Below are 27,430 nucleotides of genomic sequence, written 5' to 3'. Positions count from 1 at the left end.
CCTAGGCAGTATGTTTTGGGTGCCCAGGGCAGCCGGCAGAGAGGTAAATCACTGTGGGGCAGAGGAAGACCCAGCTGGTGGCTCCTATCCTGTGCAGGGCTTAGCTGCTAGTCCCGGCTGGGTTGGGGAGGACGGGACTTCCTCTTCCCCTGCATGGCATCCGGGGCTGTATCAGACCCACCCCCCAGATTTCTCCCCCAGCTGTAGGAAGCTCTGTGAACTCTCCCCCACCCCCACACTGATCGCTCCTCAGCTGCAGGGGGAGGGATCACTGTACAGGGATCTGCTCTCCCATCCGCCCAACCCCTGTGCATCCAGACCCCCTCATACCCAGACCCTCCCGCTGAGCCTCCCCGCCACACTCAGACACCCCCCCCCCGCTGAGCCCCAACCACTTTCACCTGGACTCCCCTGCAGAGTCCCATTACCACTGCACCCAGAACCCACCCCCCCCAAGCCCCTATGCATCCAGATTCCCCCCACACCCGGATCCCCCACTGAGCCACCCCGCACCCAGATTGCCCCACACAGAACCTTCTCAATCCACACCTGGATCCTCCCACACTAAGCTCCTCTACATTTGGATCCTGCCTTGCTGAACCTGCCTGCCCACACCTGGTGCACTTGGCACAGAGGAGCATGGCTCTGGGGTGTTTCTGGGGCAAGCTTGGACCTTGCACTGTGTCAGGGTTGGGTGTAGCATCACCACTGGAGTCTGTGTTCCGGGGGAAGCTGCACAGTGATCTCCCACCTCTGTGTAGTCAGTGGCTTGTGCTCCCCAATACCATGCTGGAACCTCCACATTTATTTGACAAATAAAATTTGCAGAATTTTAAAATACTGTGCACAAAATTTTTAATTTTTTTGGCACAGAATGCCCTCAGGAGTAGGTGAGCTCGTATTTTTTCATGTAACAACAACAGCGTTTACCAGTACATATAACTATTAAGACTACAAATTAAAGTGTGATTGGAATTATAGGTTGTGTATTAGAATATGATGCAGAGGAATTTGGAATGTGTATTGTAGCTGGTTATATGTTAGATATGCAAATGAGTTTGTAGTGGAATTTGTAGTCTATTGGAATTGTTCTAGTCTCAGATGCCAACATCTGAGTTTAAATCTCCTGAAGGACATCACTGCGGCTAGAAATGCATTTAATCTGAAATCCATGAGGCACTTCATCTTGAAAATCTAGTTAACATGGGAGGTACATACTAGAGTGGTATGTGCCAGTACAAAACCCTAAGACAGAAGTCTGAGCGTGTTTAAAGTAGTGTGAAGAATGAATATTGCCTTAATTGGTGATTTCCTTGACATTTCATAAATTCAGATTTTTTTTTTTTAAGGCAAGAAGGGACCATTTTTATTATCAAGTCGGACCTCCATAACAGACAATAAAACCGCACTCAATAATTTCAGCTTCAAGCCTGTAACTTCTAAGTAAGCTGTAACATATTGTTTTAGAAAGATAACCACTTTGATTCCTCTCATCTCCTCCAAACAGATCCTCTTAGATTTAAATACTTCAATAGAGAATCCACTACATTATCCTCTCATCTCCTCCAAACAGATCCTCTTAGATTTAAATACTTCAATAGAGAATCCACTACATTACTAGGTAAATTGTTCTGATGGTTAATAACACTCACTATTACAATTTTATGCCTTATGAATTTCTCCAACTTCATCTTCCGCAATGGTGTTCATGGGATTTGGGATTGAGCAATATTAACTATAAGCAAATTAAGTTTTCTGTTTGAGTTTGAAGTAAAAAATTCAGACTTCACTAGGTTTGTAAATCAATTTTTCTTTTCCCACACTGCATTGGGAAAACAGATATAGCATGGAATTATGAAAAGCACAAATAGGATCATTTCCAGTAAATGGCGTCTCTTTATCCAGGTTCTTACAATGGCCTTCATCACCATATCATAATGGCTACAGACAAGTTAAGGCCAATCTGGGCAAACAGTTATATGTATTCAACTTTATACTGGTAAGCAACTACCTATTGTGAACATGATTTGCCCTGATCTGCACTGACGTGGTCACCATTACATCAGTTAACAAGACTCTTCATAATTTTTAAACAAACCTCCACTTAGATTTTTTTCAAGTACTCTCTTATATTGATGCAGCTCTACTGAAATTAATAGAGTTGCACTGGTGGAAGAAGAGAAATTGACCCAATAGAATTACTACAGTGATGATCTTAGCCCATTATGTTTGTTTTTAAGTTAAATCCAATTTTTAAAATGTTTTTAAAATATTACATTTAAAAATAATCGAACAGAGCAGGAAGATGAAGTATAGAACAGCTATTTGTGTTCCATGCATGTTAAATACTGTCTAATAAGAGTGCAGTTAGGTTAAAAAAAATTCTACATTTGTAAGTTATACTTTCACAATAAAGAGCCTGCACTTCATTACTTGTAATAGGGGAACTGAAAAATACTATTTCTCTTGCTTCCCTGGCCATCAGTAATTTGCAAAATTGATCCATACCTTTTTGGCCTTGCTATCGGTATTCATTTGCATATCTTCCATTAATACAGAAGATGACGAAGGAGGGTAATTTCTTACCTGTTATAATTTAGTTTCTCCAAAGTCCTCTTATACCAGCACAGACAAATGGGTTTACTTCCCCCTGTCAGTAGGTGAAGACAGGAAAACAAGTTGTTGGTAATATCACCTCCCCTTTTAAGGGGCTTGCTAGCTGACTCCACTTAGTTATGAACTAAGCAGTAAACAACAATGGTCAAATTCACAGTTTGTGTAAACTGGCGTAACTCCACTCAAGCTAATGGAGTTGTGCTTGCCTATGCCACCAGTCATTTTGGATCAAAAGGTGAAAACTTCACTCAAAATAAGCTACGACCACCACAAAAGTCAGGTGGGATTTCTAGGTTGGTATAGGAAGACTCGGAGAAACCAAATTAACAGAAATAATGCTTGCTGATGGATATCACAAAGCAGGACATATTCAAATGGGAAGATATTAACACATCTGATGAACAACAAGGATATCCATGTCCCCAAGTGCCCTATGTGAAAGCTTGTACAGGACCCTAGCTTCTAAAAGTTCCTCTTTTTTAAAAGTGTAAATGGAGGAAAAACAAATAAAACTGGGGGAATGCAAAGCATAATGATATTACCGGTTAACTCTTCTAGGGCATTTCTCTGGCTTTATATCCAATTCATAATGGTAGATATCAATTTTAGGAATGTCCATTTCAAAGAAGTTGGCCTGTAGTTTGATTGTTCTTCCAGAAGTGCCAAAATCTGGTCGAGGAGGAGGTTTAAAGGCATATCCCTGTATTGGTGGTGGCAATGGTGGAGGAGGTGCAAGTACTGAAAGAGAAAAAAATAAAAGCACTAAGTAAAATATCACCACAAAAATTATCCACATTAGGTATATGCAGTGAGAAGAGTAACACACGCAAGCTTCTATACCATTTTATAAGTGCATTTTTAAACCTAGTCTTCACTCCTTGCTTTTTTAAAAAAATATTGATTTAACAGATGAAAACCTATGTCTTGGGCTGGAAGCCAGCAGACCTTGACTCACCTGTTCCCCAACTGATGTTAACTACTCTGTATACTTCACAACCCTTTTTATTGAGCAAGGCCACAGGAAGTAGGTTACCATTCTGTCCTTTTATAGGTGAGTTAACGCAGCACCTAGGAAGCTGAACAACAACTTCTTTAAGAGCTGGAACTAGGACCCAGTTGTCTAATATGGAGGACCTAAAGCTCATTACTTAGCCACAATGCTCCTCACAAAATTAGTATGCTAAGGGCTTGGCTACGAGTTACAGCGCAATAAAGGAGCCCCAGGCGCACTAGCTCACTACCCGTCCACACTGGCAAGGCACGTAGAGTGCTCTGACTCCATGGCTACAGTGCTGCTGGTACGCCACCTTGGTGAGTGGAATAACATTTGCTGCACCCCCGCTGGAGCGCCACGGTGCCAGTGTGGACGAGGTGTTGCATTACTGTGCTCTGATCAGTCTCCGGCAACTTCCCATAATCCCCTTAAGTCAAGTGGCCACTCTTCTCATTGTTTTGAACTCGCTGTAGGAATGCAGATATGCCGTTTGAAAGCTCCATTTCTGACAGCCGGTTGCTTATCTGCTCAGAGCCAGATAAGTGTGCTCCGAGACAGATTAGTGTGGAATGCTGTGTGTGAGAGAGAGAGGCGGGGGGGGGGGGTCTGCTGCTGTCTGAACTTACAAGACAGCATGCTGACATGCTCTCAGCCCCCCAAAAACCCACTCTCTTTCCCCCCACCTACACACAACACACTCCCTGTCACACTCCACCTCACCCACCCCCCATTTGAAAAGCACATTGCCGTCACTTGCATGCTGGGATAGCTGCCGTTAATGCACCGTTCCCAATGCCACTGCAAGTGCCACAAATATGGCCATGCTAGTGCGCAAGCAGCTGTTAGTGTGGACAGACTGCATCGCTTTCCCTACTGTGCTCTTCAAAGGCGGGTTTAATTCACAGCGCTCTACATCTGCAAGTGTAGCCATGCCCTAAGTCTTTTGTGCTGGCTTCAGTATTTGTTAAATGGAGCTACTCCCAAATACTGAAGCCAAACACAAAGACCTAGCATTCTAAACTACATTAAAAATAATAGTTAAGGTTGTAAAGGGGGATAGCTCAGTGGTTTGAGCATTGGCCTGCTAAACCCAGGGTTGTGAGTTCAATCCTTGAGGGAGCCACTTAGGGATCTGGGGAAAAATCAGTACTTGGTCCTGCTGGTGAAGGCAGGGGCTGGACTCGATGACCTTTTGGAGTCCCTTCCAGTTCTAGGAGATAGGTATATCTTCATATATATAAAAATAATTCTGGCATTTCCTGGTTTCTAATGTGACATTGGACAAGTCACTTAAATCTAAACCTTTAAAAGGAGATTTAGGCAACTAAATCAGGCAGAGTGCTGAGCGCAGCAATGCCTAAATACCTTTAAAAATCTGGGCCTTAAAGCAAAATTTTCAGGAGGTAGCCACTGTGTACTCCTCATTTTCTGGGTGTCAGATTTGAGGCTCAAAAGACCTAATTTTCAGATGCACAGAACACAACTCCTACTGGAGTTAGTGTAAATTGAGGTTACTCAGCACCTCTGAAAAACAATTAGGCCACAGGTGTCTCCGTCACTGAGGACCCAACATTAGCAAATTTTGGCCTTAATCTGTCTCGCAGCTCCTCAATTGTAAAAAGGGGAATAACAGTACTTTCCTACTTCACAGGAGTGTTATGAAGATAAATTAAATTAATGTTTGAGACACCAGATACTACGGTGATGAGCACAATACAAAAACCCAAGAGGATTTTTTTTTTTAAATGTACTTAGGTGCAGCTTTTGAGGCCATATATACAGTGATGAGGATAAGAAGAAATGAAGCAGAGGTTCCTGTGAAAAAGATATGTGGTTGTGTAATTAAAGTTTCATAATGAATATATATGAGGGGGCATAATTAAGGTTACCCAGGCACAGAGAACAGAATCCGTCACTCTACATTTTTATAAGTTATTGTTTAATGAATTAGAAATAGCTTCCCTTTTTACTGTAGCATAAAAATGAAGACTGAAGAAAAAATAAGAAAGGTCATTGATTGAAGGAGATAAGTAATGTTTATCAAACAGCAAGTATTAGCCTGGGAAGCAGCTAACCTATATTTATTACATGAAAATAGATACAAATGGTTTAGCTTTACCACCAACAGATGGGAATTGACTTTTCTTTTGGGAAAAAAAGATTGAAAACTGTGATATAAAGACATTTTTTAGACTACTGCTTTAAATGAAGAATTTAAAACCAAGCCATCCTATGCAAAATGCACTACAATAATCCAGTCCGGAGTTGACAGGAAACCCAGCCATAAGAGAGCCCTAATTTAAGTACTAAAGTAAGCCAACTTTGATTAATAAGGTGCCAGTATACTGTCCCCAGTAAAAAGAGTTATTTATTATGTTTCTTATGAAAAAACATAGAAAACAAATTCATCTAGTCTATGGAAGCCAAAAAATTCATACCTATCAATGTCAAAGTGCTGTAGTTTCTGTGAAAAAGGGAAGTGACAGACACTAGAAAAGTGTTAGCTACATGGCCCATTTAAAACGTCATAGGAAACTTCAAATTACATTATTCCACAAAAAACTGCCATAGAAAAATTGAACAACACAAATTACAATCAACATTTAGGAATTCTACTCTAACCCAAAAAACAGACTTTATGATCTTTTCCCACCCCAATTAAAATGGAAATCCTGGTGCAACCTTAACTGTGGTGGCAATACCACTCCATCAGAATATTGTTGCGCAACATTAGAGCCAAGAGTAGAGTTAGTGGAACACAGTGGACTCATTTGGCCAAGAGGTTCCCAGTATACAGTGCCCCATAACACGAGCTTCTTTTAAAATTTCAAAATGCTCTAAAATCCACATGTATATGGAGATTAATACATCCTGACACAACAACTTTCAGAGGTGTGAACTCATCCATTCATCTTATTAGGTGTTCTCCTTCTCCCCACTCTGAAGTCTACCTTAGTCCCTGGTGTGGAATACTCATTTTCGAGACAATCTCGTACCTTAAATTTGTGTCTTTAAACCCAGAAAGTACAGAATTATTTTACCTTAATTCCTTATTTTCTGATTTCCAGATGTTTAAATACTGGTGCCTTCGATATTCAAGGCACTGCTGGTCAACCATAACTCTGCATTAACTGTGTTTTTTGGCAATAAATTACTCCAATTTCTATTTAGTCATGACCTTAGTTCAATTAGAAAGGTTCCAAACTAGTTATGCCTAAGGGTTTGTCTACACAATGAAATTTATCTGAATAGTTATTGTGACAGATATGACAATTTCCTCTCACACCTGGGGCAAATCTTACTGAATTAAGTTAAACAGTATTCAGTTAATTATAAGTATTTTAGTTCAATATATTAAAAATGTAAATGCTGATGTATTATTGTGGAATCGTATGCAACTTCTTTAAGGGGGAGGCAGGACTAATGTAAACCCTGGCAACGGTTACCAGCTTCAAAGAACTCTCTGAAAGCAAGATCAAATTCTCAGTTGAGTAGGTTTCCTAGGAAATACTTGGGAGAAAGGGAATGCAAATTACCCATCTCTTGACCCATTTTTTGAAGCTGTGCCCTGCGGGAAAAACCCATTATCTGCTAGTATCTGTTAGAAGAGAAAAGCTCAAAGGCCTGATCTACACCAGGAAATTAGGTCAGTATAACTATGTTGCTCAGGAATGTGAAAAATCCACACTCCTGAGCAATGCAGTTAAACCAGCCTAACCCCAGGTATAGACAGTGCTAGGTTGATGGGAGAATCCTCCCATTGACCTAGCTGCCACCTCTTGGAGAGGCTGAGTACCTACACTGATGGGAGAAACCCTCCTGTCAGTATAGATAGTGTCTTCACTGTAGCGATGCAGCTGTGCTGCCGTAACAGTTTATGCGCAGACAAGCCCCAAGACTTGAACGAGAAAAAGAAGGAACTCTCAGATTCATGGGCATACTTGTTCTGAGCTAACAGCTATTATGAATTTGTGACAACAGAAAAAACCCTAGATGGGGGTCCGAAAGACTTTTCACCGGCCAGAGCCCTTATTGGAGTCAGGGAGCGATATCTGGAAATCTTATTAAACATGTGTGTAGATTCTTTTATTGTTTTAATATGTTTTCTCTGTAATGCTTTTACTTTAAGAATAAATAAGAACATAAGTATGGCCATACTGGGTCAACGATCCCTCTACCCCAGTATCTAGTGTTCCAGAGAGAATGAACATAACAGGTCAATTATCAAGTGATCCATCCCTTGTCATCCAGTCCCAGCTTCTGGCAGTCAGAGGTTAAGGGACACCCAGAGATAGGGTGGCATCCCTGACCATCTTGACTGACCAGCCATTGATTGACCTATCCTCTGTGAACTTATCTAATTAGTTTTTGAACCCACTTACACTTTTGGCCTTCACAACATACCCTGGCAACGTGTTCCACAAATTGACTCTCTGCATTCTGTTTGTTTTAAACCTGTTGCCTATTAATTTCATTAGGTGACCCCTGGTTCTTGTGTTATGTGAAGAGGCAAAAAACACGTCCTTATTCAGTTTCTCCACACCATTCATGATTTTATAGACCTCTATCATACCCCTCTTAGTCATCTCTTTTCCAAGCTGAATATTTGCAGTCTTTTTAATCTCTCCTCATATGGAAGCTGTTCCCTCTCCCTAATCATTTTGTTACCGTTCTCTGTACCTTTTCCAATTCTAACATTTTTTTTAGATGGAATGACCAGAACTGCACACAGTATTCAGGGTGTGGACATATATAGGGGTATTATATTTTCTGTCTTATTATCTAGCCCCTTCCTAATGATTCCTAACATTGTTAGCTTTTTTGACTGCTGCTGCACATCGAGCAGATGTTTTCAGAAAGCTATCCATGACTCTAACCCCTTTCTTGAGTGGTAACAGCTAATTTAGACCCCATCATTTTGTGTATATACAGTAGTTGGGATTAAGTTTTCCAATGTGCATTACTCTGCCTTTATCAACACTAAATTTCATGTGCCATTTTTGATGCCCAGCCACTCAGTTTTCTAAGTTTTGTAACTTCACAGGCAGCTTTGGACTATCTTGGGTAATTTTGTACTGTCTGCAAACTTTGCCACCTCAATGTTTACCCTTTTTCCAGATTATTCATGAATATGTTGAACAGCACTGGTCCCAGTACAAATCCTTGAGGGATCGCACTATTTATCACTCTTCACTGTGACAATTGACCATTTATTCCTACCCTTTGTTTCTATCTTTTAAGCAGTTACTGATCCATAAGAGGAACTTCCCTCTTATCCAAATTGCCTGCCTTCGATGAGGGACATTGTCAAAAGCTTTCTTGAGTCCAGTATGCTATCCACTGGATCACTCTTGTCTAAAGTTTGCTGACCTCCTCAAAGAATTCTCAGAGATTTGTAAAAGGAAAACATGCCTCAAAGCTGTGTTATATTCATAGAATATCAGGGTTGGAAGGGACCTCAGGAGGTCATCTAGTCCAACCCCTGCTCAAAGCAGGACCAATCCCCAGACAGATTTTTACCCCAGTTCCCTAACAACGCTGGGTTTAGCAGGCCAATGCTCAAACCACTGAGCTATCTCTCCCCCTAACTCTTCCCCAACATATCATGTTCATCAATGAAGCTGAGAATTCTTCGGCCAATTAGCCTGGTACTGAAGGCAGGCTTAGCAGCCTGTAATTGCCAGGTTGCCTCTGAAGCCTTTTTTAAAAATTGGCATATTAGCTATCTGACAGTCATCTGGTAAAGACACTGATTTAAGTGATAGGTCACATACCACAGTTCTTTCAAAACTGATGGGTGACTACCATCTGGCCCCGGTGATTTATCATGGTTTAATTTATCAATTTGTCCAACAGCTCCTCTACTGATGACTCAATCTGGGACAGTTCCTCATATTTGTACCTAAAAAGAATGGCTCAGGTGTGGGAATCTCCCTCACAACCTTTCAAGTGAAGACTCATGCAAAGAATTCATTTAGCTTCTTCACAACAGCCTTGTCTTCCCTGAGTGCTCCCTTAGTACCTCAATTCACCAGTGGCCCCACTGATTGTTTGGCAGTCTTCCTACTTCTGATGTACTTTAAAACAAACAAAAAACCAACACCCACCCGGCTGTTAATTTATGTCTTTTGTTAACTGCTCTTCAAATTCTTTTGGGCCTGCTTAACTACACTTTTACACTTGACTTGCCATAATTTATATTCCTTTCTATTTTCCTCACTAGGATTTAACTTCCAATTTTTAAAATGTCTTTTTGCCTTTAACTGCCTTTTACTTTGTTGTTTAGCCATGATGGCATTTTTTGGGTCTCATACTGTTTTTATTTTGTTTATTGTATACCATATAGCTTAAGCTTCTATTATTATGATTTTAAAAAGTTTCCATGCAACTTGCAGGCAGTTCACTCTTGTGACTGTTCCTTTTCATTTCCATTTAACTAGCCTCCTCATTTTTGTGTAGCTCCCCTTTTTTAAGTTAAATGCTCCTGCAGTGGGTGTCCTTGTCATTCCCCACACCCCCAATAAGGATGTTAAATTTAATTACATTATGATCACTACTACCGAGCAGTTCAGCTATTTCACCTCTTGGATCAGATCCTGTGTGCCACTTAAGACTAAATCAATAATAAATAATTACACTGGTCTACAATTTTTGAGAAGTCGTCTGCTTCAGAGATAAAATGTGCTATTTATTATGTATTTTGATGTGCTGAATTCAAATATGACAATTAAAACAACTGATTGGCTACTGTTTCTAAGATATTTAAGTTTTTACATTTTATGTCTATGTATATTGTGTAGATAGTAGAGTTTTAATCATAAATTGTAAACCTAGGTCTTTTCATGTGTTTATGGTTGCTTTACATGATAATAGTTCACCTGTCCTGTTTATGCAACACTTTAAAAATCAGAAAAAGGGTTATATAAATAAAATTTATTATGAAACAAAAGGCAAAAAACTATTATGTACATAGTTTAGTCCTATTCAGGGTCTACTCGGCGCTTCTTGGCTTGTCTCTTGTATTCATTAAATGGAGCATCTCTTGCCACTGTCCAGCAATAGTCTGCAAGCATTGATAGGCTCCATTTGCCCTGATAGCGTTTCTCCATTGTTGCAATGTCCTGGTGAAATCACTCACCGTGCTCGTCGCTCACTGCTCCGCAGTTCGGTGGAAAAAAAAAAAATCTAGATGAGAGTGCAAAAAATGTATCTTTAGTGACATGTTGCAACCAAGGCTTTTGTATGCCTTGAGGAGGTTTTCCACCAACAACCTGTAGTTGTCTGCCTTGTTGTTTCCGAGAAAATGTATTGCCACTAACTGGAAGGCTTTCCATGCCGTCTTTTCCTTGCCACGCAGTGCATGGGCAAATGCATCATCTTGAAGAAGTTCATGAATCTAAGGACCAACAAAGACACCTTCCTTTATCTTAGCTTCACTTAACCTTGGAAATTTTCCACGGAGGTACTTGAAAGCTGCTTGTGTTTTGTCAATGGCCTTGACAAAGTTCTTCATCAGACCCAGCTTGATGTGTAAGGGTGGTAACAAAATCTTCCTTGATTCAACAAGTGGTGGATGCTGAACATTTTTCCTCCCAGGCTCCAATGACTGTCGGAATGGCCAATCTTTCTTGATGTAGTGGGAATCTCTTGCACGACTATCCCATTCACAGAGAAAACAGCAGTACTTTGTGTATCCAGTCTGCAGACCAAGCAAGAGAGCAACAACCTTCAAATCGCCACAAAGCTGCCACTGATGTTGGTCATAGTTTATGCACCTCAAAAGTTGTTTCATGTTGTCATAGGTTTCCTTCATATGGACTACATGACCAACTGGAATTGATGGCAAAACATTGCCATTATGCAGTAAAACAGCTTTACGACTCGTCTTCGATGAATTTATGAACAGTCTCCACTCATCTGGATCGTGAATGATGTTGAGGGCTGCCATCACACCATCGATGTTGTTGCAGGCTACAAGATCACCTTCCATGAAGAAGAATGGGACAAGATCCTTCTGATGGTCACGGAACATGGAAACCCTAACATCACCTGCCAGGAGATTCCACTGCTGTAGTCTGGAGCCCAACAGCTCTGCCTTACTCTTGGGTAGTTCCAAATCCCTGACAAGGTCATTCAGTTCACCTTGTGTTATGAGGTGTGGTTCAGAGGAGGAGGATGGGAGAAAATGTGGGTCCTGTGACATTGATGGTTCAGGACCAGAAGTTTCATCCTCATCCTCTTCCTCGTCTGACTCAAGTGAGAATGATTCTGGTGCATCAGGAACCGGCAGTCCTTCTCCGTGGGGTACTGGGCATATAGCTGATGGAATGTTTGGATAATACACAGTCCACTTTTTCTTCTTTGACACACCTTTCCCAACTGGAGGCACCATGCAGAAGTAACAATTGCTGGTATGATCTATTGGGTCTCTCCAAATCATTGGCACTGCAAAAGGCATAGATTTCCTTTTCCTGTTCAACCACTGGCGAAGATTTGTTGCACAAGTGTTGCAGCATATGTGTGGCGCCCACCTCTTATCCAAAATAAAGGTGACAGGCTTTCTTAACCATAGTGAAAAGAAGAACAGGATGCATCCGAAGAAGTGGGCTGTAGTCCACGAAAGCTTATGCTCTAATAAATTTGTTAGTCTCTAAGGTGCCACAAGTACTCCTGTTCTTCTTTTTGCGGATACAGACTAACACAGCTGCTACTCTGAAACCTGTCATTAACCATAGTGGTTATACTGCGCTTTTGTGATGCAAAAGTCAACTTCTGCTATGTTTGTGGTGAAGTATCTGCACTGTTCACACAAGTACGAGGCATCTCTGCTCACTTTGGCTAAACAGAAATGTGTCCCTTTGCAAAATCAAACACTGACAAATAAGAGAGCACGACACTGTATGATTTCTAGAGCGGATATAGGGCAATTTGTTCAGCAGAGTGATGTAAGCTTCATTATGATTGCTTCATTCATGATTTCTAGGAATAACATGATGCAATTCATATCATGTATGACGCAATACCAGCTTCAGATTGCATCATTCATTGTTTTGCCTAAAAAGCAAGTACTGTCCAAACCCAGTCATAGATTTATTCATCGATCCAGTCAAAGATGTATTTTAGTCATTTCTGGTTTAAATTGAGATCCCTTCCCTTTATCCTCCGCCATTCCCAAGTCAAGGGTCGTATATACTGACCCAATAGCATATCTTGAAAACTAGAGCCAATCAACAATTTTAAGCATCATTTTCGTTCTCAGTTACCCAGAATTAGTGAAGTTTGACTACATTTATTTCAGAAGCATTTTGGCTGTAGAGCAGTGTTATCTCCTCTTCTGAGTTCCAGGACTAGTTGCTCCAAGAAGCAGTCAGTAATGGTGTATGGAAATTTTTTCTCTCCATCCCATCCTGAGGTGACATGTATCCAGTCAATATGAGGATAGTTGAAATCCCCATTATTACTGAGTTTTCTGTTTTTTGTAGCCTCTCTAATCTCCCTGAGCATTTCACAATCACCATCACCATCCTAGTCATATAGTCAGCAGTATATTCCTACTGCTATATTCTTATTTAAGCATGGAATTTCTATTCATACAGATTCCATGGTACTGTTTGATTCATTTAAGGTTTTAACTATATTTGTCTCTATTCTTTCTTTCACATACAGAGCCACTCCCCCACGAGTGCTATCTACTCTGTCATTCCTATATATTTTGTACTGTAGCATTACTATGTCCCACTGATTATCAGGTTTCTGTGATGCCTATTATCTCAATACCAGGCACTCAAGTTCACCCATCTTAGTATTTAGACTTCTTGCGTTTGTATACAAGCATTTTCAAATTTGTCAATATCTGTCTGCCTTCATTTGATGTAACTGAATGGGACTGTTTTTTGTTTGCCTTTTTCTCTTCAGTTCCTACCTGTACTTTATATCCTAGGAAAAAGGAGAGGATAGAAGTTGATACAGTATCCTTGTTAATAAATCCTCCCTAAGAGACGTGCCTGTCTAAACTGTGTGCTCCTCCGAATCTGTTGGCTTTCCCCCAGCTTAGTTTAAAAACTTCTCTATGACCTTTTTAATTGCACATGCCTTGGTCCTGTTTTGGTTTAGGTGGAGCCCATCCTTTCATGTAATAGGGTCCTCCTTTCGCAAAATGTTCCCCACTACCTAATAAAACTAAATCCCTCCTCCCGACACCATCACCTCATCCACACATTGAGACCCTGAAGTTCTACCTGCGTAACTGGTCTTGTGTGTGGAACTGGGAGCATTTCACAGAATGTTACCATGGAGGCTTTAACCTCTTACCTAGCAGCATAGATTTGGCCTCCTGGATGTCTCTCCTACCTTTCCCTACATCACTGGTACCTATGTTTACGACTACTGGCTCCTCCCTAGCACTGCACCCAAGTCTGTCTAGATGTTATGAGAGATCTGCAACCTTCATACCCGGTAGGCAATTCACCATGTGGTGCTCCTGGTCATCACAAACCCATCTACATTTCTAATAATTGGCTCTCACATTACTATTACCTGTCTCTTCTTAGTAACAGGGGTCCCCTCCCCTGGATAGGTATCCTCAGTTTGAGAGGATACCATGACATCATCTGGAAGGAGGGTCCAACTATGGGATTGTTTTCCTCCACTGCAGCTTGATGTTCTCCTTCCTCAAGACTTCCATCCTCCTCAACAGCACAGAGGCTGTCAGACTGAGGATAGGACCGCTCTACTATGTCCTGGAAAGTATCGGTTATGTACCTCCCTGTCTCCCTTACTTCCTCCAGTTCACTCTGGTCTCAAGAGCCCGAACTCAGTCTCCAAGGACCATGAGCTGCTTGCACCAAATGCACACATATCCCGCAAGGCAGGTAATGATACATGTGCTGACTTAGAAAGAGCTGTGTCGTAACTTATAGTTGTGGCATTTACCCTCTTGATAGCCTTTGAAGAGAAAGCAAAGAAGCAGAGCCATCCTGTTTAGGCAGTCTGACTTTGCTGGGGAATTCACAGTGTAGATAGGGAACTGTGCCATCTGGGAATACCAGTCAGGAAGGAGAGAGATGCATGTCTCCACATAAGAGAGGTGATGGCTAGGGAGCCAGAAACTTAAGAATGGGTGCCCTTGTCGCTGAGGGTGCCTTTCCCCTGAGGGGGAAAAGAGATGAAGTTGCCTTCAACTGTCACAGTTTTATCAAGATAGTTATGCTGGTAAATTTCCAAGTATAGACATGCTCGAACTTGTATTTAATAGTCAGATGATATTTTCTTAGCTTGTAAAGGAAATTTTAGAGTTTGGTTAACAAGATCTGGGTGAGTAGGTTGGGTTACTTAGTGACCTTATTTAATATTTTAATGTCCAAATTTTCGATCAAGGGACGAACCAATTTTAGGAACCTTCAAAATAAAATTTCTTTATGCAGTGAAAGATCTTGATATCTGGACTGTATTGATTTTCTCAGCCAATAGAGCAGAGGCATCTTGTATGGATGAGCACGGCGGATGTCTCCATATACATGCAGCAATATCTGGGGTGTTTCAGCTACCTTTAGTGTCATTTCAACAAAGAAGTCTTTTAAGCTGCTGCAGCTGCAAAATTTCTCTAGCAGTGTTCTTTTCATATTTAGTTCTGCTGTTTAATTTTTGCTTATTTGAGATAATAAATGTGAACTAAACAAGTTGCCTGTGTTGCTATAGGACAACTTGGAGAAACCAAACTAAGGACATGTCTAGACTAGAAGATGATGATGTAGGTAAAGTAACAAAGATGGGCCCAATTTCATTCCAGTAAGTGCATCTTTATCTGTCTAACCTTTCTATAATATTTGAAACATAGATGTTTTCTTGCTCCCAACTTGCTGCCAGATCAGACTTATGGTACATCCTCTCATTTGCTAATCAAGACAGGATGATAACCAACAAAAATCTTATTTTAGCACCTTCAGCCAGTGAGGTTCTCTCTTTTCTCTCCCTCTCTTCAGTTTTCCTTCCTCCTCAGCTGCCTTCCCCTGCCTAGCAAAATTCCCTGTCCACTCCACTACAGCAATCACCTCCTTCTGGATTAAAGTGAGAGGAGAGCAAAACTTAGAGGGCTGGCTTTTGCAAACGGGGGCTGCTAACAGGGAGTTTCGCAAGGGAGTTCTCCGGGTGAAGGAGGAGCAATACAGCACCCTTGGGGTAAGTGACTGTCTGTAGTGTGTGTTTGTTTGTGTTTGGGGGTTACTTGCTATGTGCTGAGCTTCTGTTTGTCAGTCTGTTTGGTTGGTTGGTTGGTTGAAGGACCGTGTGCTGTGACTGGCAGTTGGAAGCTGTGAGCTTCAAAGGAAGGTCTGAAAGCTAGAAGCCTCTGGTAATTGGCTGAGCCTTAATCAGTGGGCGAGGCGTTCATACAGGCCAAGGCTTTATAAAGAAGCGCACCAGCGACCAGGGAGCTTTAGCGCAGAGAGCTTTTGTGACCAGGGGCTGCTAACAGGGAGTTTCGCAAGGGAGCAGGAAGGGGGCGAGGGTCCCTTGCCGGTTCTATCTGTTTTCCCTTTATTCCCCTTAAAACCTATAAACCAACTACATTCAAAACTTCTTGCTTAAACAACCCTTTCAGAGGACAGGGGGCTGCAGATAGGAGTTTGAGAGGGAGTTTGACAAAGGAAGGCTTACGATGGTTAGGAAGACCCGCAACACCTGTGCCAGCAGTGCTTCTGTCTCTTCCACCTGCGCCTGTAGCAAGACAAAGCGCCTGAACATGGATGCTTCTACCCAGATCCTGGTGTGGTTTTGCAGAGACTGTAACTTGCAATTTCCACTTACTGATATCCAGGCTGGGGGGATCATCCAACGTGAAAGGTGCCTGCTGGTGGAATCTCTCAGGCAGCAGGTGGGAGAGCTACAGGAGGTGGTGGCTAGGTTGAGGAGCATCCGAATCCACGAGCAATTCCTGGACAGTGTCCATGTGGAGACAGCTCAGGTAACTGTCCCAGTACACAGGACTGCTGATACACCACTGGTGGAAAAGGAGATGGCTCAGGGTGGACACTGGCAGCTGGTTACTTCTGGCAGCAGGCAGTGCTCCACCCCTGCTCCGAACCCTCCCACCGTGGTAATAAGTAACCATAATGCTCTTCTTGATACAGGAGAGAAGGAATCACCCCCTACAGTAAAGGAGGAGAAGCCTCGTACCCCTAAGGCTGGGAGATCTGCTGCCACCACTGCGAATAAGAAACGTAGGGTAGTGGTGGTTGAAGACTCTCTGCTGAGGGGGACGGAGGCGCCCATCTGTCGCCCTGACATTTCATCTTGGGAGGTATGCTGCCTGCCGGGGGCCCATATCTGAAATGTTACGGAGGCATTGTCGAGGATTATCCAGCCCTCTGACTACTACCCCATGCTACTCATCCATGTGGGCACAAATGATACTGTGAGGTGTGACACTGAGCAGATCAAGAGTGACTACAGGGTTCTGGGAGTACGGGTGAAGGAGTTTGGAGCGCAGGTGGTATTCTCTTCGATTCTTCTTGTCAAAGGTAGGGGCCTGGGCAGAGACAGATGCATCATGGAGGTGAATGCCTGGCTGCGAAGATGGTGTCGCCAGGAGGGCTTTGGCTTCCTTGGCCATGGGATGCTATTAGAGGAAAGACTGCTAGGCAGAGATGGCGTTCACCTTTTGAGGAGGGGAAAGACCCTATTTGGACACAGACTGGCTAATCTAGTGAGGAGGGCTTTAAACTAGGTTCGACGGGGACAGGTGAGCAAAGCCCACAGGTAAGTGGGGAACATGGAGACCTGGGAGATGGGTCGGAAACAAGAGGCAGAGAGAAAGGAGGGTCAGGGCAAAACTGGGAGGCAAGATCAAACCAGTATCTTAGATGCCTATATACAAATGTGAGAAATATGGGTAATAAGCAGGAAGAACTGGAAGTGCTAATAAATAAATACAACTATGACATCATTGGCATCACTGAAACTTGGTGGGATAATACACGATTGGAATGTTGGCGTGGATGGGTACAGCTTGCTCAGGAAGGATAGATGGGGGAAAAGGGAGGAGGTGTTGCCTTATATATTAAAAATCTACACACTTGGACTGAGGTGGAGATGGACATAGGAGACGGAAGTGTTGAGAGTCTCTGGATTAGGCTAAAAGGGGTAAAAAACAAGGGAGATGTCATGCTAGGAGTCTACTACAGGCCTTCCTAACAAGGTGGAAGAGGTGGATGAGGCTTTTTTTAAACAACTAACAAAATCATCCAAAGCCCAAGATTTGGTGGTGATGGGGGACTTCAACTATCCAAATATATGTTAGGAAAATAACACAGCGGGGCACAGACTATCCAACAAATTCTTGGACTGCATTGCAGACAACTTTTTATTTCAGAAGGTTGAAAAAGCTACTGGGGGGAAGCTGTTCTAGACCTGATTTTAACAAATAGGGAGGAACTCGTTGAGAATTTGAAAGTAGAAGGCAGCTTGGGTGAAAGTGATCATGAAATCATAGAGTTTGCAATTCTAAGGAAGGGTAGAAGGGAGAACAGCAAAATAGAGACAATGGATCTCAGGAAGGCGGATTTTGGTAAGCTGAGAGAGCTGATAGGTAAGGTCCCATGGGAATCAAGACTGAGGGGAAAAACAACTGAGGAGAGTTGGCAGTTTTTCAAAGGGACACTATTAAGGGCCCAAAAGCAAGCTATTCCGCTGGTTAGGAAAGATACAAAATGTGGCAAAAGACCACCTTGGCTTAACCATGAGATCTTGCATAATCTAAAAAATAAAAAGGAGTCTCACTAGGACAGATTACTAAGGATGAATATAGACAAACAACACAGGAATGCAGGGGTAAGATTAGAAAGGCAAAGGCACAAAATGAGCTCAAACTAGTTACAGGAATAAAGGGAAACAAGAAGACTTTTTATCACTACATTAGAAGCAAGAGGAAGACCAAAGACAGGGTAGGCCCACTGCTCAGTGAAGAGGGAGAAACAGTAACAGGAAACTTGGAAATGGCAGAGATGCTTAATGACTTCTTTGTTTCGGTCTTCACCGAGAAGTCTGAAGGAATGCCTAACATACTGAATGCTAATGGGAAGGGGGTAGGTTTAGCAGATAAAATAAAAAAAAAAAACAAGTTAAAAATCACTTAGAAAAATTAGATGTCTGCAAGTCACCAGGGCCTGATGAAATGCATCCTAGAATACTCAAGGAGCTAATAGAGGAGGTATCTGAGCCTCTAGCTATTATCTTTGGGAAATCGTGGGAGACGGGAGAGATTCCAGAAGACTGAAAAAGGGCAAATATAGTGCCCATCTATAAAAAGGGAAATAAAAACAACCCCGGAAACTACAGACCAGTTAGTTTAACTTCTGTGCCAGGGAAGATAATGGAGCAAGTAATTAAGGAAATCATCTGCATACACTTGGAAGGTGGTAGGGAATAGCCAGCATGGATTTGTAAAGAACAAATCATGTCAAACCAATCTGATAGCTTTCTTTGATAGGATAATGAGTCTTGTGGATAAGGGAGAAGCTGTGGATGTGGTATACCTAGACTTTAGTAAGGCATTTGATACGGTCTCGCATGATATTCTTATCGATAAACTAGGCAAATACAATTTAGATGGGGCTACTATAAGGTGGGTGCATAACTAGCTGGATAACCGTACTCAGAGACTTGTTATTAATGGTTCCCAATCCTGCTGGAAAAGCATAATGAGTGGGGTTCCGCAGGGGTCTGTTTGGGGACCAGCTCTGTTCAATATCTTCATTAACAACTTAGATATTGGCATAGAAAGTACGCTTATTAAGTTTGCAGATGATATCAAACGGGGAGGGATTGCAACTGCTTTGGAGGACAGGGTCATAATTCAAAATGATCTGGACAAATTGGAGAAATGGTCTGAGGTAAACAGGGTGAAGTTTAACAAAGACAAATGCAAAGTGCTCCACTTAGGAAGGAAAAATCAGTTTCACACATACAGAATGGGAAGAGACTGTCTAGGAAGGAGTACGGCAGAAAGAGATCTAGGGGTTATAGTGGACCACAAGCTACATATGAGTCAACAGTGTGATGCTGTTGCAAAAAAAGCAAACGTGATTCTGGGATGTATTAACAGGTGTGTTGTGAGCAAGACACGAGAAGTCATTCTTCCACTCTACTCTGCACTGGTTAGGCCTCAACTGGAGTATTGTGTCCAGTTCTGGGCACCGCATTTCAAGAAAGATGTGGAGAAATTGGAGAGGGTCCAGAGAAGAGCAACAAGAATGATTAAAGGTCTTGAGAACATGACCTATGAAGGAAGGCTGAAATAATTGGGTTTATTTAGTTTGGAAAAGAGAAGACATAGGGGACATGATAGCAGTTTTCAGGTATCTAAAAGGGTGTCATAAGGAGGAGGGAGAAAACTTGTTCACCCTAGTCTCTAAGGATAGAACAAGAAGCCATGGGCTTAAACTGCAGCAAGGGAGGTTTAGGTTGGACATTAACCACCCTGACAGTTAGGAACTTTTTCCTAAACACTGGAATAAATTGCCTAAGGAGGTTGTGGAATCTCCATCTCTGGAGATATTTAAGAGTAGGCTAGATAAATGTCTATCAGGGATGGTCTAGACAGTATTTGGTCCTGCCATGAGGGCAGGGGGCTGGACTTGATGACCTCTCGAGGTCCCTTCCAGTCCTAGAATCTATGAATCTATGAATAAACTGTGCAAAGCAGTCAATTGGCCCATTCCAGTCACACCCTGAGCATACTATCTGGACAGGACTGCATAAGATAAGCTTTCGGATGGCAAGTGCTTAAGGGAGTTCTTTCTGTGCAGTCTTAGGTCTATTTTGTCTAAGTGGAAGAGAGCTGTTCTACCTCTTTTATTATTCAGATTGATCAGTTTTCTCCTCATCCATACCCACTCTCCTTCCTAACTGCCAATCCTGTCTGAACCTTATCAATTCATTTGCTGTGTTGGGTTGGGTCACTGCTAAACAACCATTTCTGTGCAGTGGTGAGCCACACAACAAAAACAGTTCTCTTACCTATTAATTGTGCTCCATGGTGTGATGAAACCTGAGCAGACACCCTTGATTGGTCACCACCTGCTTGCGTAACAGATGCAGACAACATACCCATGATCTCCAGGTGAGAAACCAGTGATCACTTGAAGTAATATATGGAAAATGCATTCCAATTAAAACTGAACTATTTGTCAGAAAACAGATGAGTCTAGCATAGCAGTTCTCTAGCTCTCATTCTCTGGAATGCTTCATAAGGGTCTGTAAGACTGCATGTCCATCTCTCCTCTCAGTACCTCACCCCCTCACAGACTGGTTCTCAAAATGTTTCATTAACTACAAGGAAAGGTTCCATGATGGACCTTTTAAAGATTCATTGGCCAACTCAGTAACACCACCAGACATCTGACAGTGATTTTTGATATCAACACCTCCAAGACAATTAAAAAAACAGGGCTGATAGAAAGTCATCCTCCTGCTCATTTTTCTCATCAGTTTAATCTCTCCATTGGCTTCTCATTTTCCACCACATCAAGTTTAAGCTTCTTAACCTCACCTTTAAGACATCTTACAATTTGTCTTCTCTAGTTATCTGCTCTTGCGTCTTAAATTTCACCCCTTCACTGCATCAATGATGCAAGCCACAACCACCACTTGTTCACATCTCCCAGAAGAGTGTCTATGTATTCTTCCACCTTGCCCTTCATGCATGGAACACCTTTCCTATAAAGCTACCATACCTTCCTCCTTCAAAACTTTCTTCATTTCTACCATGATGCCTACAGGAAATCATACAATAGACAAGGAGCCAGTGGGAATTACCGACATTTATACAGAGATCATTTAAATGTTAAATGATTCAGACCATCAAGTTATGAACATAGCGAGTCTATGTAAAACAATTATTTTTAATTTGCCTTTTTTCCTTCTACCGAGCACTTCTCTCCTATTGGTTTGTTTCAAGCCCAATGGTAAACTCTTTTGGGACAGGGAGCGTCCCTTACTTTGTATAGTGCCTAGCCTAAAGGAGCACCAATTTTGATTGGGGCCTTTGAATGTTAATACAATACAAATAAATAGTGTCTGGGTAACTCCACAATCCCACAGAACATGCATACGTGAACAGGAGATAAAGATGTATACATTAAGACAGGTTCAAATTGATGTCTGTCTTACACAACACTGCGAGTCTTAGTAGCTGCTGCTTAGCAGAGTTCTCCTTATCTTTGATAAAATGTTGCAGGTCTTTTTCCTATCTTTCTCTAACAGTCCTTAACAGAAGACCAATGCTACAAAACACCAGGCTGTACTTCTTAGAAAACAGTTTTAAAATACCCAGGCCCATGAAGACTATTTCTAATAAAGAAAAAAGTTTTGTTAAATGCCATTTTCTGGTGGAAAATATTTGACTGACTTTTTATAGAAGCAGTATTTGACTATCTAAGACGACTTATTATATTCCTGTTTTCAAAGTAGTTAAGAGAGAGCTTTGCCACTGTTTTTCGTGTGAATTTCTCTTTCTGAAGTGAACTTTTACATTTTAAATTTTAGAATTTCTCCTTAATGGTGCCAGAGAGATCAATCAACTCTCCACATCTACCTATGCTTGCATCCGTCCATGGGATAGAATTGAGAGAGGATAATAAACCCTTTTAAGTTTACCTTGCTTTTGAACTATATTAATTTTTCCATCTCCATATGAGAAATTCATTACTTTGCAGGATTCCAGTATTTCACCCATTGCAATGGCTTTGTTTGTAGTATATACCCAATTTTATAAACTGAAGTTAGATAAACTAAGCTCTCTTCTATCACTTTGTAAAAATTTCTCTAACATTTCATTAGCACGTCCTCCTTCCTAACAAAATGGAGTTTGGAGGAATGTGGAGAAGGCAGCTGTTGTTCAGTTCAAGGTACATTCTGACACCCAGAACATTCTGGTAATTTTCAGTCTTCCTCTTGAGTCCAGAATGCATTGCACAGGAAAAAGAACATTCTGCTGGTTTTTAAATCTGTGTTAGTTGGCCATTTTGGACCTCTGAGAAGTCTTTCATATAATAAACTGTAAATTGTTGTTTCAATAACTAATAGATTATTTTAATTGGGGGAACTGTTCCCTCCTGTAGCTCCAGCACATACAACAGAGGAGGCCTATAAAATCATGAAATATGGGGAGAAAGTGAATAAGGAAGTGATATTTACCTCTTCACATAACACAGGAACCATGGGTCGCCCAATGAAATTAATAGGCAGCAGGTTTAAAACAAACAAAGAAGTACTTTTTCACACAATACAGTCAACCTGTGGAACTCATTGCCAGGGGCTGCTGTGAAGGCCAAAAGTATAAATTGTTTAAAAAAAAAAAAAAAAAGAATCAGATAAGTTCATGGAGGATAGGTCTATAAGTGATTATTCGCCAAAATAGTCAGGGATGCAAACCCATGCTCTGGGTGTCCCTAAGCCTCCGACTTCCAGATGCTGGGACTGGACGACAGAGGATGGATCACTCAATTTAAATTTTTTATTAACGCTAACGTTAAAAAAAAGTATATAATACACAGGTTAAGAAAAGAGAGTGTCTGTACATCTGGGTGTAGTGCTTAGATTATCCACAATACAAAGTTTGTTTTAAAAAGTCATAATATATATATAGTGCATAATCAGCAATAACTCAAATTAACGTGAATAATTTAACAATCCAGTTTAGATATTAGAATCTGAATACTCAGGTACATCACTCATGAAAAGTTATACAGAGAGATGGTTGTAGAAAGCAAATATAGGAATGAGTGTAGATTGTCCCTCCGTAATTGAACATTTAGGGTAGATTGTCCATTTGGAAAATACTTTCCTCATGGATTGTATTTCAGTTACTTTCCCAGTATCCTCTGTTCATGCCAACTGAAGCATCTGGCATTGGCTACTGTCAGAAGAGAGGATACTGGGCAAGATGGATCTCCCCCCCCCAAAATTATCACAGCGTGTCTCTTAAAATAATTTCCAATCTTGATCTAAAAATTGCGACTGATGGAGAATCCATACATTGGTAAATTGTACCAATGGTTAATTACTTGCACGGTTACAAAAATATGCCTCATTTTGTTTGAATTTGTCTATCTTCAACTTCCAGCCATTCGACCACGTTAATACCTTTCTCAGCAAGACTTAAGAGCCAATTATCAAATATTTGCACCCCGTGTAGTTAAGATCAAGTCGCTCCTTAACCTTCTCTATGTTAAACTAAATAGATTGAACTCAATCGATTCTATACTATATAGCAGGTTTTCTAATCCTTTAATCATTCTTGTGGCTTTTCTCTGAACCATCTCCAATTTATCAATATCATTCTTGAATAGTGGACATCAGAACTGGACACAGTATTCCAGCAGCAGTCATGCCAGTGTGAAATACAGAAGCAAAATAACTTCTCTACTCCTATTCAAGATTCCTCTGCTTATAAACGCCAAGTACTGCATTAGCCCTTTTGGATACAGCGTTCAACTGATTATCCAATAGGACTACAAAATCTGCTTTCCAGATGTGATAAATGAAGGGGGGGGGGGAGCTCCCTTTTATGGACACCCAGCCAGCCAGTTAGTTACAAAATCGGTTAGTAGCTGTTCTCTACTTGCTTTACCTGTAAAGGGTTTAAAATGTCCGTAAGTAAAAGGAAGGGAGTGGGCACCTGACCAAAAGAGCCAATGGGAAGGCTAGAACTTTTTAAAATTGGGGGGAAAAAAAACTTTCCCTTTGTCTGTCTGTGTTGTTCTCCGGAGAGAGGGGACGGAGCAAAGACAGGGCCGGAACTATGCTGTAAATGCTTGGACCAGGTATGATCATCATCAGATCATACCTAGAAACTACTCATTTTAAACCCCAGATATGTAAGACGATCAGGAAATGTCTAGAAAGACATGATTAGGTTTATCTCTTATTTCTTTATGGCTTGTGGATTCCTGTATGCCAACCCGAGGTGCTTTTGTTTTGCTTGTAACCTTTAAACTGGACCTCAAGAAGCTATCTTGATGCTTAATCCTTGCAATTGTTTTTTTTTTTAAACCTAGCAAAAAGCCTAAGTTCCAGATGTATTCTCTCTCTTTTTGTTCTTAATTAAAAAAAAAAAAAAAAGGTAAATTTTAAGAACAGGATTGGATTTGTGTGTCCCTATGAGGTTTGTGCATATGTTGTTTAATTAGCTGGTGGCAACGGCTGGTTTCCTTTGTTTTCTTTCTCAGCTGTTCCCCGAAGGGGACGTGAAAGGGCTTGAGGGTACCCTACAGGAAGAAATTCCCAAGTGCACCTTCCTGGGTTCCAAAAGGGATTTTTTGCACTTTGGTGGTGGCAGCATCTATCCACCCCAGGTCAGAAAAAAGCTGTAACCTTGGGAGTTTAATACAAGCCTGGAGTGGCCAGTATTAATTTTTAGAATCCTTGTGGGCCCCCACCTTCTGCACTCAAAGTGCCAGAGTGGGGAATCAGTCTTGTCACCAGAATAGAGTCCAACACCTTGTATGTATAGCCTACATTCTTTATTCCTAGATTAACTTATTTATATGTAGCTGTATGAAAATGCATAGTTTGCTTGCGCTCAGCTTATCAAGTGATCTAGATTGCTCTGTATTAGTGACCTGTTCTCTTAATTATTTACCACTGTCAGTTTATGTGGTGTCATTTTCATGGCTCCTATTTACAATAATATTTTTAGACCTGTCAGTTTTTAATCCATGTAATGTGTACCATTTGTATCATTCTGGTTTCCTAATCAAAATGTAATGCAGTACCCAATAAAATACCTTTCAGAGCTGTAAATATAGAACATCAACACTATTATCTTTATCAACCAAACTTGTAGTCTCACCAAAAAAGATAAAATTAGACAAAAGCTATTTTCATAAACCCATGTTGATTGGCATTAATTACCATCCTTCAATTCTTTATTGAATTAGTCCCATATCAGCTGTTCCATTATTTTATCCAGGATCGATTGATTGCAGGCTGACTAGCCTATAGTTATCCGGTCATGTACTTGCCCTTTTAAAATATTAGCATATTAGCTTTGTAGGCAGGGGATGGAAAGCAGGATTTGATTGGCAATAGAGATCATGATGGATTGTGGCCAGGCAGCAGTGGCTGGAGGACATAAGGATGGCCAGAGAGGGGAACTGATGAAGTGGACTGGGCTGGGATCATAGTAGGGAGCAAGGAAGTATGACAGGCTGTAAGGAGAAGAGGAGTCCAGGCAGAGAGTCAAGGAGACACAGGTCCGTGTTTCAGGAGAAAGTAGTAGAAGACAAATTAGCAATCCTTTGCCTTTCCCAGCCTACAAACCTTTTGTGGCTTGTTAGAAGACATGTCTACACTACAAGGGCTACAGTGACACATCTACAGCATTGCAGCTAAGCTGTTGTGGCATAAACACTCTACAATAGCCAGGGCCGGCTCCAGGGTTTTGGCCACCCCAAGCAGCCAAAAAAAGGCCGCAATTGTGATCTGCGGCGGCAATTCGGCGGAAGGTCCTTCGCTCTGAGCGGGAGTGAAAGACCGTCCGCCGAATTGCTGCCGAATAGCTGGACCTGCCGCCCGTCTCCGGAGTGGCCGCCCCAAGCACCAGCTTGCCAAGCTGGTGCCTGGAGCTGGCCCTGACAATAGCAATGGAAAAAACCCTTCTGTCACTGTAAATAAACCCCTTTGAGAGGCAGTAGCTAGATCAAAAAAAGAAATCTTCTGGCAGCCTAGCTGCGCGTACAATGGTGGTTAAGTCAACTTAACTACATTGCACAAAGCATGAAAATTTTCATGGGCCTGTAGCTAGATTGACCTATGTTTTAGGTGTAGAACAGACTTCAGAGCTATGGCAAGGGGAAAAGGCAGCAAAATACTAGTGCTTCCCCATGCCCTTTCCTCCCGAAAGTTTGATCTCTGCCTCAACACCCCCACCTGAACACACTACTCCCAGCACACTGGTCCATTCACCCTGGGTAAGCTTGTCACTTACATGCTTATCTCCCTGCCTTCCTGCCAGTGCTGCTGAAGTGGGGTAAATTGGCTAAGGAACGGCTCTGCAGTGCAGGAAGAGGCGGTAGGGGAAAGAACTTATTTCCCTACTTTCAAAAGTTTGTTGGCTAAAGAAGGGGTTATTGTGTTAAAATAGAGAGATTAATTCAATCATGGAAGTGTGAAATAAAAAAAATCAATCTTGTTTTAAATTCAATTCTCAATGCCACCTTAATTATGAAATTACTAAACTGTTAGATTAAATTGAATCAATGATTCCAAACCTCACCAGAACAAGAAGGTTGGTGCTTATTAGATCCCCCATACACTCTTTATTCATCTGCTACTTCGTTTGAGAAGGGGAAGAAAATGTTCTTTAGCCTGTTTGTTATCTCTGGCCATGATAGTTCATTCACTTTTTTCTATACCTTAAAAATAATCCTTTTTGGGGGGTTAAGGCACAGTTATTTAAAGGTATAAGTGTTGTTGCACTCAATGTGGCAATGCTTAGCAGACTTTGGAGCCTAAGTCACTCCTGAAAAGGAGACATAAGCCTTGCAACATTGAGTGCAGGAGTGCCCAAACTACACCTAAAACAACAAGCAAATTAGCCACCTGTGACAGATTTGATTTTGTGGGAACAAAAACAAAAACAAAACAAAACAAAAAATCAAGATGAAAGCAAAATTTTCTATATCTATAAGGGCCAATTGTTTCCTTCTCTGTTCAGAATCTGCTACTCCACTCCACCATTCTATAAAATGGAAGAATCAAGTATATTAGTTTTGCTAAAATAAAATCCCAATTTCTGCCTCCTCAAGACTTCCCCTCCCCCCA

At 41.5% G+C, this 27,430-nt stretch overlaps 1 protein-coding gene across 2 annotated transcripts in view; it reads right to left on the bottom strand.

The window, feature by feature from the left end:
• The window catches only part of AGO2 (argonaute RISC catalytic component 2), a 141,244-nt gene that overhangs the window by 90,647 nt on the left and 23,167 nt on the right, over nucleotides 1-27,430 (bottom strand). For both annotated transcript variants that reach the window (XM_054018346.1, XM_054018347.1), the window contains exon 2: nucleotides 3,159-3,354. In XM_054018346.1, coding sequence (XP_053874321.1) covers nucleotides 3,159-3,354 — 196 coding nt within the window. The remainder of the gene's footprint in view (nucleotides 1-3,158; nucleotides 3,355-27,430) is intronic.

Source organism: Malaclemys terrapin, chromosome 2 (assembly GCF_027887155.1).
Source record: "Malaclemys terrapin pileata isolate rMalTer1 chromosome 2, rMalTer1.hap1, whole genome shotgun sequence".
Classification (NCBI taxonomy): domain Eukaryota; kingdom Metazoa; phylum Chordata; order Testudines; family Emydidae; genus Malaclemys; species Malaclemys terrapin.
This window is presented reverse-complemented; position numbering and strand designations above follow the sequence as displayed.